Raw genomic sequence first — 17,070 nt, forward strand, 5'->3', positions numbered from 1 at the left:
CAACCTTAAACAGAATCAGGAACATGAAACACGGGGTGACACGGCCATGTAATAAATCTCTGACATCCTGTATTCCCAGGTAGGCTACAGTTCTGTCAGGGAAGAGCTTGCCTCCCTTTGGTGGTTAATATCTACCATGTGAGGGGTCTGAGCACACACGGGGGAGGGTGGCGATGGGGGAGCGCATTAAAAAGGCGTGGAAGATGAATCATCCACCGAAGAGACATCAAATGTGACGGAATAACCATCCAAGCTGAGGGCCACCAGGTATTTTATTGGACGAAGGCATCTCTAGGGCAAGGGAGGCTTCGCAAAGCACTGCGTATAACACTGCGACGTTGCTGTTGGGGTGAAGTCTGCTCTGCATGGGGAAGGGGCAGAACCAGAACTGCTCTGACTCCACCGGATCGACCAAAAGGGGAAGGGGAGATGTCAGAAATAGTTCCATTAAAGGATCAGAGAGTGCAGAGAACTGAGAGAGCAGCTCCGTGCGACACTTGCTGGTCCCGGTCTGCAAAGGGGACTCTGAAGGCGGAGCAGGGGGTACATCAAGATGTGGTTTTAGCTGCCGGGGCTGCAGACACTGTGGTGGATGAATGGAATGGGCTGAGCTGGTGGAACGAGTGCTGTTCGTCTCCTCCATCTCTGCTGGAAGTCAGGGCTGGCTCAGTGCAAGGGCCGACGGTCCTTAGCCCAGAGCCTTAGCCTCCCATAACAGCACAGGATGGAGCAGCGTCTCCCCAAACACCGGAGTGTTACTTGGGTTTAGACTGGAGCTGCTGAAGTATATGGGCTAGAAACGTTGCATCTGTATCCACAGCCCATCTCTGCTTCTCTGAAACTGCCGGGCCTGAGCAGCTGGGAACTCCAGCCTGACTGGGGGCAGTGACGGGGGCAATGGAGAAGGGATCCGTGGTGCTCATGCTGCTGGGGAGGGTGGGAGCGAAGTGGGACAAGTCAGGCACCGCAGAGTGTAACATGGGCGCCATGAGCAGATGGATTCTGATTCTCCTCTTGCACTGGCATGAGCCAGGTATAGCTCTGTTGAGTCTATGGGGCCACACGTGCAGGCCCATGGGGAACGCTGTGTGTCTGTAAAGTCCCATGGCCCCTTCCCATCGAGAATCCCTAGTTCGTTAGGCCACAGCCAGAGAAAATGCGAGGACTGCAGGGGGCTACCCAGGGCCGAATGGCCAGTGGCCCCCATGCCTGCTGTTGAGTTTGGGTGCCCAGTTTTACAAGACTTCTTCTATATGCAAACAGCTGGGAGTGGACCTGGGCAGAAAATGTGGCCCATAATGGAGACGCCCTAGAGACCCTTCAAAAGACTGAGGGAAGTGGCCAAGCCAACAAGGCCTTGTTGACCTCTAAGCTTTCCACTAACCGCCGATAAACCTGCCCCCCTCCTCCTCCCTCTGGCTGTGCCTCCATCTCATGATGCAGGCAAAGGGGCTACAGAGGGTCCAGGGAGTGTGGGCCCGTCTCCCCTCCCGTCTTTTTGTCACATCAAAGTTGCCCTTTGGCTTCAGAACGTTATTGCTTGGAAGCACTTGCCCTCCCACGTACGCTCCGCAGGTCCCAGGCTTCCCAACGAGCCGGAACTTGCCTGATCCACAGACTCAAAAGAGTGCAGACGAAAAGAAACCCTAGTGCCTTTTCCTGTACCATCCTCTCCCCGCCCTGTCCTGGGCTCGGGAGGGATGGAGCAGAGGTGGGAATAGGGTTGATCTGAGTCCTTACAGCTGCTTGATTAGAAATGACACTGCCTGAAAAGACATGGAGGCCGAAACAAAATAAACAGCCCTGGTAATGTAACAGTTGTAACCTTTAAAACTCAATTACCAAGGGGAGTGTGGGGGGGAGGGTGAAGTGGAGGGGAAATGCCTTGATCGCTGAAATAGGACTGAGGTCAAGGGGACGAACAAGCTTGCTGCCTTCATCCCGTGGCTCTCTCTCCTGTGGCTTGTTTGGGGCCAGATTTTGAGGCCAGTGCTGAGGTTTTTCTCCTGGAAGGACCCTGCTGCAGTGGCTTGAATAGCCCATTTCTTGCCCTTTCTCACTCTCAAGTTTCATCCTTTTCTGATAGAAGGAATAATCTGAGAAGTCAAGGGCCAAATTTTCCACTGCAATCGCCCGAGCTGGGTCTTCAGAAAATGTACCCGCAGCTGTTGTGAGCACATGCCTTGCATCTGTTTGTGCCACTGGAAATTTGCTCAGGCAAATCAGGTGACTGTGAAAAAGCCCCAATGGGTTCATGTGGAACGTCTCATGCTGCATGCACACCCGTGAGGCTGGCAAGCACAGATGGGTGCAGGAGCATATTTTAGGGGGGCATCTTAGTCTCTGGGTTTGAACATCTCAGCCCAAGAGTGGGCTTTGCACACTTTTTGCAAGGGCAGTTTAAATGTATGGCTCTGAAATCGGTCTGGCTAAAAGGGGGGGAAATGAAACAACATCCACCAAAACAACCCCCAGAATTGGGACGTCGAGCTGGGCCGGGATTCCAATTCCCGGCCACTCTCCTCAAAACAGCTGATGTAGCAGTGTCCCTGGTGCCCGCTGGGAGCTTCACTTGCCATTGGGACTATTGCAATGGGGATTCAACGGAGATTGTCAAAGACACCTCTGGGATTACAATACCAGTTTCCCATTTGCTCTAATGGGAATTAGGCATTCAGTTCTCTTAGCAGCTTTGGGAAACACCCAGTCTAACAGAATTGGCGAGTCCGTCACCAGTTTAGCAAGAGACCTCCAGGTGTTTCCACATTTTCCTTATCCCCACTTCATCCTTGGGATGGGATCCACCTTCCGTGGAGTAAGATGGGATCTATGCATTCAATACGAGGTTTCTTCATGCTGTGTCCCTGCTCAGACTGTAACTTTGAGCTTGGACCCAGATTAGTCTGAGAGGGGGGCTCAGTGACCATGCAGTTATCACCCACTTTTACAGAGACCGGTCGGAGACATGGAGCCTCCTACAGAGGGATGGAGAGTAAGGGGTAAGGGAGAGTATGGCTTGTACTGCTGCTGGAGGCAATGCTGATAATAGTAAAATGGGACGACCGTGACAGTGAGTAATTCACCCAAAGAAGAGCAAGAGGGTTATTGATGGTTACTGTAAAATCCTTTATGTGGAGTTCGTTAGAATCCAGAGGCAAACCACCTCTCCACTCGCATGGCAGCTCTTTAAACACCACCTGCTACTACACCCTCAGCCCTTCGAATAAATCGGAATGTTACACCATGCTCTGGACTTCTCCCATCTCCCTTTTTTAAATTACTTGTTAAACTGCTTATTGCATAATCAAAACCCGGATAGAGAAAGCCCAGACCTCGCGTAACCCAGCATTGGATACATGTACAAAGCGTGCACTGCAACGTGCTGGCTGAAATGTCAGAGCCACTTGTCCCCGGGGTGAGTCAGCAGTCAGGCTGAGATAGGGGACAGGGCTCGGGTGCTATTAATATGAGAAACTGATCTGAGAACATCTGCATGTGAACTCAGGGAATTCTGCTTGCCCAGAGCGAGAGGGCCCGGGGTGGATTCATCATCCACGTAGTGGACAGGTGTCACGGAGTGTGGGGGAGTCCAGGCCCTGCACCCCTCTTCCTGGGATTCACTGAGACTCTCAGCCAGCCAGTAAAACAGAAGGTTTATTGGACAACAGGAACACAGTCCAAAACAGAGCTTGTGGGTACCCCCAGGACCCCTCAGTGAAGTCCTTCTGGGGGAGCAGGGAGCTTAGACCCCAGCCCTGGGGTTCCCTGTCTTCCTCCACCCAGCCCCAAACTGAAACTAAACCCACCGAGCAGGTTCCCTGCTGCAGCCTCCATCCACATTCCTGGGCAGAGGTGTTACCTCCCCCTCCCCCTCCTGGCTCAGGTGACAGGCTCTCAGGTCTCCCGTCCCCAGGGCACATTCCCAGGTCAACACTCCCCCCTCCCTGCTGCGTCACATCGTCACATCTCTCCCCCCTTCGAGACTGAACTGAGCGGGGTCACTGTGACCAGTGACCTGGGGAAGTTCGGGGCCCCCTCTCCGGGACAGCGCATCCGCTATCAGGTTGGCACTTCCCTTCACATGGACCACGTCCATGTCGTAATCCTGCAGGAGCAGGCTCCACCTCAGGAGCTTGGCGTTGGCTCCTTTCATCTGGTGCAGCCAGGTCAGGGGAGAGTGGTCGGTGTACACGGTGAAGTGTCGCCCGAAGAGATAGGGCTCTAGTTTCTTGAGGGCCCACACCATGGCCAGGCACTCCTTCTCGATGGCCGCGTAGTGTTGCTCCCGGGGTAGCAACTTCTTGCTCAGGTACACGATGGGGTGTCTCTCCCCCTTTTCATCCTCCTGCATTAACACCGCCCCCAGTCCCGTGTCGGAGGCGTCGGTGAACACCACAAAGGGCTTGTCAAAGTCTGGGTTTGCTAGAACTGGGCCACTGACCAGAGCCTCCTTCAGCGCCCGGAAAGCCTCCTGGCACTGCTCGGTCCAGACCACCTTGTCTGGCTTCCCCTTCTTGCATAGCTCAGTGATGGGGGTGGCTATGGCGCTAAAGTGAGGCACAAACCTTCGGTAGTATCCTGCCATCCCAATAAAGGCTTGGACCTGCTTTTTGGTGTGGGGAGCGGGCCAGTCTCTGATCACCTCCACCTTGGCCGGTTCCGGCTTTAGGCGGCCGCTCCCCACCCGATGGCCCAGGTAAGATACTTCAGCCATCCCCACCTTGCACTTCTCCGCTTTGACAGTCAGCCCAGCCCCCTGGAGTCGGTCCAGCACTTGTCTAACCTGGGACACGTGGTCCTCCCAGGTCTGGCTAAAGACACAGATGTCGTCAATATATGCCACGGCAAAACTCTCCATCCCCCTCAGGAGTTGGTCCACCAGGCGCTGGAAGGTGGCCGGCGCTCCCTTGAGGCCGAAAGGCAGGGTCAGAAACTCATAGAGCCCCAGAGGGGTGATAAAGGCCGATTTCAGCCGGGCATCTGCATCCAGCGGCACTTGCCAGTAGCCCTTTGTAAGGTCCATGGTGGTAAGGTACCGAGCTCCTCCCAGCTTGTCTAGGAGCTCGTCCGGCCTGGGCATGGGGTAGGCATCCGATACAGTGATGGCATTGAGCTTCCGATAGTCCACACAGAACCGGACTGACCCATCCTTTTTGGGGACCAGCACCACCGGCGAGGCCCAAGGGCTGGCCGATGGCTGGATCACCCCCAAAGCCAGCATGTCCCGGACCTCTCTTTCCAGGTCCTGAGCAGTTTTCCCTGTGACTCGGAAGGGGGAGCATCTTATCGGCGGGTGCGACCCTGTCTGCACCCGGTGGACAGTCAGATTAGTGCGTCCAGGCTGGTTGGAAAACAGCTGTCGGTACGGATGCAGCACCCCCCTGACCTCAGCTTGCTGGGCAGGGGTGAGCTGATCCGAGAGGGGGATTGTTTCCAGGGGGGAACCAGCTCTGGTCCCAGGGAATAGATCTACTAAAGGGTCATCTCCCTGCTCCTCCCACTGACCACACACAGCTAACACCACATTCCCCCTGGCATAATATGGCTTCATCATATTCACATGGTACACCCGGCGGTGGTGGGCCCGGTTCGACAGCTCCACCACATAGTTTACCTCATTGAGCTGCTTGACGACCTTGAACGGGCCCTCCCAGGCGGCCTGTAGTTTGTTCTTTCTCACGGGGATGAGAACCATCACCTGATCCCCGGTGGCGTAGGCACGGGCCCGCGCCGTGCGGTCATACCAGACCTTCTGCTTCCTCTGGGCTCTGGCCAGATTCTCCCTGGCCAGGCCCATGAGTTCAGCCAGTCTCTCTCGGAAGGTCAGGACATACTCCACCACTGACTCTCCATCGGGAGTGGCCTTCCCCTCCCACTCGTCTCTCATCAGGTCCAGGGGGCCCCTCACCCTCCTTCCATATAACAGTTCGAAAGGCGAAAATCCGGTAGACTCCTGGGGCACCTCCCTGTACGCGAACAGCAGGTGAGGTAAGTACTTGTCCCAATCCTGCGGGTGCTGGTTCATAAAGGTTTTCAGCATCATCTTTAGCGTCCCGTTAAACCTCTCCACCAGCCCATTGGACTGGGGGTGATACGCTGAGGCCCAGTCATGCCGGACCCCACATTTCTCCCACAAGCACCGGAGCAGGGCCGACATGAAGTTGGAGCCTTGGTCTGTCAAGACTTCCCTGGGGAACCCCACTCGGCTGAAAATGGTCAGGAGCGCATCTGCCACGGTGTCTGCTTCAATGGAAGCTAAGGGCACTGCCTCGGGGTAGCGGGTGGCGAAATCTACCACCACCAGAATGTATTTCTTCCCCGACCGGGTCGTCTTGCTGAGAGGCCCCACGATGTCCATGGCCACCTTCTGGAAAGGCTCCTCTATGATGGGCAAAGGTCTCAACGCCGCTTTCCCCTTGTCCCGGGCCTTCCCCACCCTCTGACAGGGGTCACAGGATCGGCAATACTGCCGGACGGTGGTAAAGACCCCGGGCCAGTAAAAGTTCTGTAGCAACCTCTGCCGGGTGCGCCGGATTCCCTGGTGCCCTGCGAGGGGGATGTCATGGGCCAGGGACAGGAGCTTGCGGCGGTACTTCTGGGGGACCACCAGCTGCCTCCTGATCCCACAGGACTCCCCTTCCCCTGGGGGAGCCCATTCTCGGTACAGGAACCCCTTCTCCCACAGGAACCTCTCCTGGCAGCCTCTCCTCATGGTCCGTCCCTCACTGAGGTCGGCCAGGTCCCTGAGCTTCTGCAAGGAGGGATCTTTCCTCAACTCGGCCTGGAACTCAGCGGCTGGGGAAGGGATGGGGCCCGGTTCCCCCTCCGTGGCCAGGTCTGAGGCCGCAGCCTCTCTGAGCCGTGCCCCTCGGCGCTCCCTCCCCACCCGAGTAGGGTCTCGCGCCTCCAGTGTGGTACCCTCCCCAGGGTCAGGTCGCAGTGCCCCTCGCCGGCTCTGGCTACGGGTCACAACCAGGGCGGTCTGGGGGTCGCTTGGCCAGTCCTCTAGGTCTCCCCCCATCAAAACTTCAGTGGGCAAATGGTGGTGTACCCCCACATCCTTGGGGCCCTCCTTGGTCCCCCATTTCAGGTGTACCCTTGCCACGGGCACCTTAAATGGGGTCCCGCCCACCCCCGTCAGGGTCAGGTAGGTGTTGGGCACCACCCGATCTGGGGCCACCACCTCGGGCCGGGCCAGCGTCACCTCCGCGCCCGTATCCCAGTATCCATTGACCTTCCTCCCATCCACCTCCAGGGGAACAAGGCACTCTCTCCGGAGGGACAGCCCCGCACCCACCCTGTAAACCGAGCACCCTGAGTCCAGAGCCTCCAGCCCTCTGGCGGGGCTGGCTGGGGGTACTCTTCCCTCCTGAGCAGGTGGCAAACTGGTAGCCCCCCTTTCCTGGGTCGCCTGCCCCTCGTCCAGCTGAGTCCCTACCCAGTTAACCCTGGGTAGGTTGGGTCTGCTCAGTTTGTCCCTGAGCCCGGGGCACTGGGCCCGTACGTGGCCTCTCTGGCCACAGTGATAGCAGCTCAGGTCACGTTGGTCCCCTCGAACGGGTCGGAGGGGCCCGACACCAGGCGTTCCCCTTTGGAGGGGGTTCTCCCTATTTCCCCGCTGGGAGGCCCCATGGTGACTCTCTCTCTGCATCGGGGGGGGCCTGTTCTTTTGGGACTCCTCCCGGCTACCCCCTGACCGACTGTTCACAAACTCGTCGGCCAGCTGCCCTGCATGCTGGGGGTTCGCGAGCTTTTTGTCCACCAGCCACAGCCTCAGGTCGGAAGGGCACTGTTCATACAGGTGCTCCAGTACAAACAGGTCAAGCAGGTCCTCTTTAGTTTGGGCCCCCGCTGTCCACTTGCGGGCATATCCCTGCATCCTGTTGACCAGTTGTAGGTAGGTGACCTCAGGCGTTTTACGCTGACTCCGGAACCTTCTCCGGTACATCTCGGGGGTCAGCCCAAACTCACGGAGCAGGGCCTGTTTGAACAGTTCATAGTCCCCAGCCTCTGGCCCTGTCATCCGGCTGTACACCTCCACGGCTTTGGGGTCCAGTAAGGGGGTGAGGAACTGGAGCCTGTCGGCAGGGTCAACCCTGTGCAGCTCGCAGGCATTCTCAAAGGCCGTCAGGAAGCTATCTATGTCCTCCCCCTCCTTCCGCTGGGCCAGGAAGCACTTATCAAAGCTCCTTGCAGTCTTGGGTCCCCCGGCACTCACCGCAGCCGGGGCCCCACTGCTCCTCAGCCTGGCCAGCTCCAGTTCATGCTGTCTTTGTTTCTCCTTCTCCTGCTGCTCATGTTGACGTTCCCTCTCCTTCTCCTGACGTTCCCTCTCCTTCTCCTGACGCTCCCTCTCCTTCTCCTGACGCTCCCTCTCCTTCTCCTCCTGCTCATGTTGACGTTGTTTCTCCTTCTCCTCCTGCTCATGTTGACGTTGTTTCTCCTCATGTTGACGTTGTTTTTCATGATCCTCCAGCTCCCTCATTTTCCTCTCCCTCTCCCATTCCAGCCGCATCCGCTCCAGGGATGGGGAGCTCCGCTGGGAGGATCCCCTGCTGGCTGCTGGGGTCAGGGGGCCCTCGGTATTCGCTGGGCTTCCCACAACCCCTCCCCCAGGCATAGGTAGGAAGGGTCTCGGGGTGTCCTGGGCAGCAGTCTGACCCCTCCCAGCCTGGTCAGGCCCCAGGGCCCACGCTGCGTCCGCCGGGCGGCTTCCCTCAGGGACAGGGATCGGGTCATCCAAGCGATCCCTCTCCTCCAGCTGGGCAATCAGCTGTTCCTTGGTGGACCTCCCGACGCGCAGCCCCCTCTGCCTGCACAGCTCCACCAGGTCGCTCTTAAGGCGTTTAGCGTACATCTCCCGGCTGGCCACTCGCAGGCCGGGCAGCTGTCCACGGTTTCCAGGAAAAGCCCCTAGTGTGCCAGTCCTTCTTGAGGTCACCACCTCTTTGCCAGGGTCGAGCTGCAGACTCCTCCGCCCCTGGGACCGCTCGCTGCAATCCCCCGGGGGACCCTGTTACTGCAAAAGTCCTTCTCTCTGGTCACACACTCCCAGGGGTTAACCGCCCCCTGGAACCGTCTCTCTCTGAATCTTCAGCACACCTGGTCCCCGTCAATCCCCCTTCGTTTTACTGTTCCCCAGTCACTTACTGCAGGAAGCGCCGTTCACGGGGTGCAGTAGATCCCACCGCTGCCACCAGTTGTCACGGAGTGTGGGGGAGTCCAGGCCCTGCACCCCTCTTCCTGGGATTCACTGAGACTCTCAGCCAGCCAGTAAAACAGAAGGTTTATTGGACAACAGGAACACAGTCCAAAACAGAGCTTGTGGGTACCCCCAGGACCCCTCAGTGAAGTCCTTCTGGGGGAGCAGGGAGCTTAGACCCCAGCCCTGGGGTTCCCTGTCTTCCTCCACCCAGCCCCAAACTGAAACTAAACCCACCGAGCAGGTTCCCTGCTGCAGCCTCCGTCCACATTCCTGGGCAGAGGTGTCACCTCCCCCTCCCCCTCCTGGCTCAGGTGACAGGCTCTCAGGTCTCCCGTCCCCAGGGCACATTCCCAGGTCAACACTCCCCCCTCCCTGCTGCGTCACATCGTCACAACAGGCGTCTATGCTGGCGTAATGCTCAAGAGCAGTGCAGCTTTCTGGGTTTAACGCGCCGTGTGCAGAAAGCCGGGAAGCTTTGGGTGCTTGTTGAACACCAAGATGCGTGCAAAAGGAGGGAGAGATGTGGGGCTAGGAGGAGTGGGGGTCCACTGAGTCTAACAGGGAAACGGCTTCCCTGAAAACAGAGAGAGGAACAAAACGCCGATGTTCAGATTCGACCCTGGCCCTGGTTGTGCAATCCCATCTGTGCCTGAAATCTTCCACGGCCCCTCTGTACCAGAAAGGGGCAGGCCAGGTCACAGGTCTCCTGTCGTTGCTGGACAGGTAATCTAGGGACAACCTCCCTCCCTGGCTCCCCGTTAGCACCGCAGCAGCACTGGGGAAGCTGAGCTACTGCAAGCAGATGCAGAGACCGACCCTGGTCCGTGCTGCTGCAAATCAGTCAGGAGTGTGGGGTCATGCGGGAGGGAGTGGGATGTGGCTGGAGGGGGATTTTGTGATGGTTTGGGGCAGGGGAGGGGATGGGCCCTCCGGCACTCTGCAGCCGTGGGGAAGGAGCGCCAGGGGAGCTGTCTGTCCTGGTGGTGTCAAGCCCTGGGTGGCTGTCTCAGCCTGACAGACACTCACACAGTGGGGCTTCCTAATGACACATCTGTGAATAGAAAAATACAGTGTTTCCATTCGATCCAGGGGTGAAAGATGCTTGTTAAAGAGTCGGGGTTAATGCCCCTTCCCCCTGGGTGAGCCAATAACCGTGCACAAGACAAACCGGGTCTAGGACAGCTTGTCAGGCCACCGGTGACCCCCTCCCTGGCCCAGCGCCCTCTGTTCCTCAGCATGGGAGGAGGGGAGCAAGAAGGGGTGGGCAGCGTCCCTTTGAGGCCAGGCCGCTGGTGGGAAATAACCCTGCAGCAATACTTAGCTCTAAACAACGCGACAGGCTCTGTGGGCAAACCCCCCAAAGGCACCGTTGGTGGTGGACGCTGAGCGTGAAGCGGCTGGAGAGCTGTGGGTCCAGAGCTCCGTGCCAGCTAGTGCAGGGAACGGGCTGTCTCTGATCGGGGGGGCCTCCTGCATTTCTGTCTGTTTTCCTTACACTGTGTGACCTGCTCTGGCCCATCATATTCCAGCCCTCCCGGTGAGCATGCTCCATGTTTGACCTCTAACATCCTTTCCCAGCATGAAACACTGAAACAAAAGAAGGCCCCTAGGAAAAGCTCACCTGTTTTACCCACCGGAGCTAGTCAGAAAACAGCAATTATTTTCCACAAAAACTTTTGAAGGAAACAAAACGATTTTTGCTTCGTTTAAAAATTTATCGTGGAAGCTTTGGTGTTATTTTTCATCAAAAAAATGTGCTGCTGTTGTTCTGGTTTCTTTTCAGAAAGGAGAGAGAAAGGGGACAACGATTAAAAGGAAAATGTAAAATGTTTTGTTTCAGTTTGGAACAGAACTCTGAATCTTCCCGCCAGCCCCACCCGCTCCCTCTTTCCTCAGCCACTTGGACCACCCCTCTGTTCTCCCCATCACTCAGGCCCGTAACCGGGGTGTCATCGTCGCTGACTCTGGGCTCTCTCTAGATCCTCACAGGGGGCTTCCTGATTCTTTCTGCAGATTCTTTCTTCCTGATTCTTTCTAGGGTACGGCCTTGCCTAGCCATCCACACAGCTTAAACCCTCGCCCAGGTTCTCGGCATCTCACCCGTCAGTCACTGCAACGTCCCCCTCTCTGATCTGGACAGATCCCACCTTAACCGCTCACACCAGTCTGAACTCTTCGGCAAGGGTCTCTTTCCTAGCCCTTCCTTTCGCCCACGCCGTCCCCCTCCGCTGGCTCCCCTTCTCTAGCACATCAGACACAAACTACTTGGCTTCACTTTCAAGGCCTTTCTCAGCCCAGCCTTGCCCACCTGGCCTCTCTCACACACCACTGAGATGGCAGCTCCACCGAGCGGCCCACGCCACCACCCTCCAGCGGTACATCTTCAAAGAAACCCCCGGGTGCTTTCTCCGATGCTGCCCCCTGGCCGAGGAGGAGCTCTCATAACTACCAACAAAGCTACCTCATCGTCCACCTTCGAATCGCTCCCTAAAACCTGCTTCTTCCAGGGTGCTTGTAAAAACTGGACACCGCCTGTCATGCCGACCAGCGCTGCCCCATTGTTTCTTTGGCCTTCCCCAATCGTCTGTATCCGTCTGTTGTCTCTTGTCTTATCCTTCGAGGGTAAGCTCCTTGGGGTAGTGGCCAGAATTTTGTTGTGTCTACACAGCACCTGGCACAAGAGGGTCCTAGGCAATCCAGATTCATAATAACACACTCCACTCAAACTGAATTGCAACCAACTTTGTTTTGATGAAAAACCAGAACATTTCGAAGGAGGCACAAGGAGGCCATGCAAGTTTTGCAGCATTCGGAAAGCCGTTTATAAAAGGTGGAGCCTCTCGATGAATCCCCCTGCAGAGGCCTGAGTGGGCTGTCACTCGCTGTGTGTTGTAACAAGAATGCACCAGGCCCGGAGGAAGGGGCAGATCTGAAACCACCCTAGGATGGTGAGACAATGGATGTGCTGCCATAAAGCTGGCTGGGCTAAGGCGAAGGGTTTATCAGCACAAGTCAACAGGGTCTTCTAAGGAAGCAATTGCAGTGCTGCTCTGCAACAGCCACCCGGGACTGTCCCAGCTGGTCCCAGGCGATGACCGTCTCCGATCTCCTAGCCTGGCAGTCCGTGGATAGCTGTGCACCCCACAGCATCTCCCCACGCAGCGGGGCCGCCATTGTGCCGAGCGGTGCGGCGTGCTATGGGACTGCCTGGTGGCCGCGAGGGCTGTATTAATGATCGCAAGGCAGCGGTATGGATGCATCTGCATGCACGACGGAGCGTGAAGGCGCCAGGCTGAGCCTGCGGTGATGCGCCGTGAGGTCACAGTGACGACATACTGCAGCGAGCGGCGGGTGCGATCCTGGCACAGGATACGCGATGGGTCGTGCACAGCAGGGCCCGGGTTAGCACAGGCTCAGAAGTGCTGAGCGGAAGAGGCAGAGCCGTGGGTCCTGCATTCACTGGGTGCTGCTGCAAGCTGCCGAGTTATTCCTGCCTTTAGCTGGCGCCGGGGCAAAGTGTCCCTCTGCACTGCAACTAGGAACGTGCTGCCCAGCTTGGGTGGACACACACCGTGCTCCCTTCGCTCGAGGTGGCAGCGTAGCCGGGGGCAGCATGGGCGGCAGCTCAGGCTAGCTGCCTGGGTACAAACCCGCTGGACCCCCAGGGTACGTGCCTGGGGGCCACCCCAGCTACGCTGCCATTGTTAGTGCACTAGCGCACGCCAAGCTAGCGCGTGTCTGTCTAGCCGAGCTGGGAAGCAGCTGCAGTGTGGACATACCCTAAGAGGCGAGCACGGAGCTATGCGTTTTGTTAGCATGGGACGACTGCACTTACCACGTGTGACGAAGCGGGACTGTTCTTAATGTTTCCTCTGAATAGTGTGGGGGTGCCTCAGTTTCCCCTGTGCAGTTCTTAAGTATCTAGGGGGTGGGGTAAGGGTGTATGATCACTGCAGAGCCCTAGAGGGCAGGTGTGCGCAGGGGTCTGGACACAGAGAATGGAACACCCTGTTTCCTGGCAACTGATGGCCTGGGCCCTTCCCCCCTGCAAGGTGAGAGCTAAAGGGTTGGAGAACAAAGGAATCAGGTGACTTCCTGGCCCGGGAAAGGGACAAAGCCCAGAGGAGATGGGGCTGGAGAGAGTTTCAGTTTGGGGCTAGCTGGGGACATGGAGTGAAGTGCAGACATGGTTGTCTGGCTCACTGCCCGCCAAAATGGACCCAGCTGAGGGGTCCTGTTTTCTGCACCTGCAAGCTCTGTTTTAGACCATGTTCCTGTCGTCTAATAAACCTCTGTTTTACTGGCTGGCTGAGAGTCACATCTGACTGTGGAGTTGGGGGGCAGGACCCTCTGGCTTCCCCAGGAGCCCCACCTGGGCGGACTCGCTGAGGGAAGCGCACGGAGGGGTAGAGGATGCTGAATGCTCCGAGGTCAGACCCAGGAAGGTGGAAGTTGTGTGAGCTGTGTGTCCTGAAGTCAGTCTGCTCACAGAAAGGAGACTTCCCCAGAGTCCTAACTGGCTTCGTAGGGAGCAGTTCCAGAGCAACGCCCAGGGACTCTGTGACACCACGTCTCCCCAGCCAGGCCCATTCTCTGCCCTCCCACGCCCCCCCCATACCTTCTGCACGTGCAAATTAGGGAGCTGGTGCACTGGGGGCTTCAGATGTCAGAAACGCCCAGCGCTAACCCTTAGCTACACCAGGCTTAGCCTCCACTCGCTCTCAGGCAGTAGCCCAGCACACAAAGGAGTGGGGTGTGTGTGTGTGCGCGTGTGTTGAATGTGGAGGCTGGTCTTTCTAGACTGTGCCCTCTCAACGTACATTTCTGAGCTCATAAGCCAACGTTCATTCCATCCACGTGGGCGTCCTCCTCCGTGCACCACGTTCCCTGCGCAAGGCCCGGCTCATGCTCTTCTTGCGCAGATGGGCTTTGCATTTGGGTCGGGAGCTGGCTTGGCAGGTCCCCTTTGGGGAAAAACACAAGAGAGAGCCCAAAGGCAAGTCCATCTTGCCTCTCCGGCTGGCTTGATCCGTATCATAGAGTATTAGGGTTGGAAGAGACCTCAGGAGGTCATCTAGTCCAACCCCCTCCTCAAAGCAGGACCAACACCAACTAAATCATCCCAGCCAGGGCTGTGTCAAGCCGAGCCTTAAAAACCTCTAAAGATGGAGATTCCACCACCTCCCTAGAAAACCCATTCCAGTGCTTCACCACCCTCCTAGTGAAATAGTGTTTCCTAATATCCAGATGCTCACAGGGCTATCTCACCAGCCTGCTCTCTCCTCGTCAGCCAGCTCCTGCAGACAGGAGCGTGCCTTCAGGAGCCGGGTGGCCATGTGGCAGTTCAGAAGCAGGGGAAAACAAGGAAGGAAAAGAGTGGAGTGTTTCCTGGAAACATGCTAAAACCAATTAAAACCAGACCCCACTGCAAAAACTCTGTATGCGCCAAACTATTCCTAGCTGCCACTCGGAAGGTCTTTCTCAGCCACTGGCCCTGGGTGCAGCAGGCTCCCTTTGTGGTCTGGATGATTTCCCTGAAGATGATACAACATAGAAAAGAATCACACTGGTCCGAAACAGAAGCCCAATACTCGTAATTCACACCAATGGGACGGTTTAGTTTTTAGATATTTTTTTCTGATTTTTCTTTCTTCTCCTCCTCCTTGGAGGCCCAAGAGTCCAGGCCCAGAGTCATCTCTCCGCTTAGCTCCAGGTCTTCCTCCTTTCCCTTGCGCTGGAGCCCCAGGCACTGCGTTACAAGACCCTGCTCCTGCTAGGATGTGTCCCTGTTCCTTTGCCATCTGTTGCTGGTCTAATGGTCCTACCAGTTCCACGATGGATTGTTACCTGCTAGTTCGGAGGCCTGGAGCCTGGCTTGCCCTCTGCCCCCCTCCCGCTCTGGGGCGCTAGAAGTCTGAAGGTCTTATCATCATGCGTGTGCCTTTTAGAGAGTAGCTGGGCCCCTGGAAATAGTGCCATCTGATCCCGTTGAGCTTCCGGACATTGTGCTTGGCAGGATAATAGATGCCGTTCAGGTTCGACAGACCGCAGGCATCAAACCACCAACCTGAGTGGGGGACATAGAGGGGAAAGGTTAGAGAACTCGCCAGACCGAGTTTGGACTTCAGACAGAGCGTGAAACTTCTGGGCTCTGAGTTCAGTTTGGTTCTAGCCAAAGGCTTGTTCTTGGGAGCATGCCTGGCTGTCGTTACCCCGGTGGGCCTAGACGCGAGGCATGAATAGCGTAAAACAAAAGGCACAGGCTTCCGCCTGGTTAGAATACACAACCATGGGGACTTTTCCAATTAAAATTCGTCAAAAAGAACCGGGTGATTTTAGGAAAAAAATGTTTCTTGACATTGGAAAGAGAGTTTTTCAAAAATCAAACCATAAGAAAGTGGGAAAAAAAGAAACCCAGCCCTGAGTTCTCCTGCCTGCACTAAAGCCAGCTTTGCCGTTCCTCGAACCGGGTGACTGGCAACTCGACCCTGCTCCCGCTGGCTTCAGTGGAGCCAGGTGAAGCCCTGTGTGAATTACAGGCCGCGGCTGAGATCACAACACCCTGGGCTTAGGTGCTGTACACACACAGGGACAGGAGCAATGCAAATGTGAGAACCCCAGGTATCAGGAGCTCCTGTACAAAAAGAAAGTCTTCGCACTGAAGGGACAGGATTGTTCCTGACAGTATCCTATCACTGGCAAAGTGTGGATAACCTCGCCCTGTGGATGCCAACCCTTGGGGGATCCTGGACCATGTTCCAGCAGTTCAAGGGTGTAGTAATCAGTACATTTTTCCTGGCCCGGGAAGATTATGCCTCATGGCTGTGATTATGCGTGTTCTTGCATCATAAGGGGAATGACCTTCAGAGAACCGCCTGGCACCAGGACATTATGATCCTGGTGGGATTATTCTGGCTTTGAGATTGTTCAGACATGGGCTCTTATTGTTCTGTCGCTGTGCCAGGGCAAGTCTGGTTGGAGCAGGAGGTCCAGGTTCTGGCCCATCTCCATCGTCAACAGAGAATTCAGTGCCCGCCCGAGAGAGGAGCAGGAGACAAAGGGCCAGATCCTCCGCTGCTGTAAGTCTAATGCAGCCAATGGGGCTCTGCTGATTTACACCAGCTCAGGATCTGGGCCACGGAGAACATTCTGAAACGTGTGGATTTTCCGCGCCCCGCCTGGTGGGGATTTCAGGCTCCACCATTGGACAGGCACGTACATATCCATCCAAACCAATTCCCTGGGCTCATTTCAAGGGCCCCAGCTCTGCTCATGGCTTTAGTAATAACCCCAGACAAACTAACCCGGATCCGGGTAATCGAACCCCTGGCTGAAACGATCCAAGCTAATCCCCTGATCCGGGATCCCCTCCCCATCCCAGCACAGACGGCTGCCTTGAGTCCGACACTCCTTTGCTTGAAGAGTTGCCAGTTGGCCAGAAGCATCGAGCCTCTCTCTCTCTCTCTCTCGCTATTCCTAGTTCCACTGTTGCAGCAAGGCCTGGGCATGTGTCTGATATAGATCTGCTGGCCCAAGGCCACAGGGATTTGCCGCTGAAACGTGGGGGAGATCTGGTTGTATGGGGGTGCAGGGGGGGACCTGGTGGGACAGAAGGATGCTCTTCCTCTCTCCCTGTCTTGGCATGCCCTCCTTGCTCACCAGCCTTCTGTCCTGGTCTCTCCCTGTTCTGATCTTTCCCCCCTTATTTCTCTCCCCTCTGCTTCCTCGCCATTTCTGCTCCTGAAAGCCATCTTGGGACAGGGCTGCCCTGGCACCCGGGGTGGATGGCAGCATTTTGGAGGTTAGTTGGGTGACAGGGAGTTTGTGGGTGTCCCTCTCCAAATGCGGGTGACTTGGCAGCCCTG

The 17,070-nt window shown here is 56.6% G+C and overlaps 1 protein-coding gene across 1 annotated transcript in view; it reads right to left on the bottom strand.

Moving 5' to 3' along the window:
- Positions 1–9,537: 9,537 nt before the first annotated feature.
- Positions 9,538–17,070, bottom strand: part of ANGPT4 (angiopoietin 4) — a 47,645-nt gene continuing 40,112 nt past the window's right edge. Inside the window, exon 9 of the mRNA XM_074969644.1 lies at positions 9,538–15,272. Within this exon, the coding sequence (XP_074825745.1) occupies positions 15,112–15,272 (161 nt within the window). The 3' untranslated portion in view covers positions 9,538–15,111. The remainder of the gene's footprint in view (positions 15,273–17,070) is intronic.

Source organism: Natator depressus, chromosome 13 (genome assembly GCF_965152275.1).
Source record: "Natator depressus isolate rNatDep1 chromosome 13, rNatDep2.hap1, whole genome shotgun sequence".
NCBI classification, from domain to species: domain Eukaryota; kingdom Metazoa; phylum Chordata; order Testudines; family Cheloniidae; genus Natator; species Natator depressus.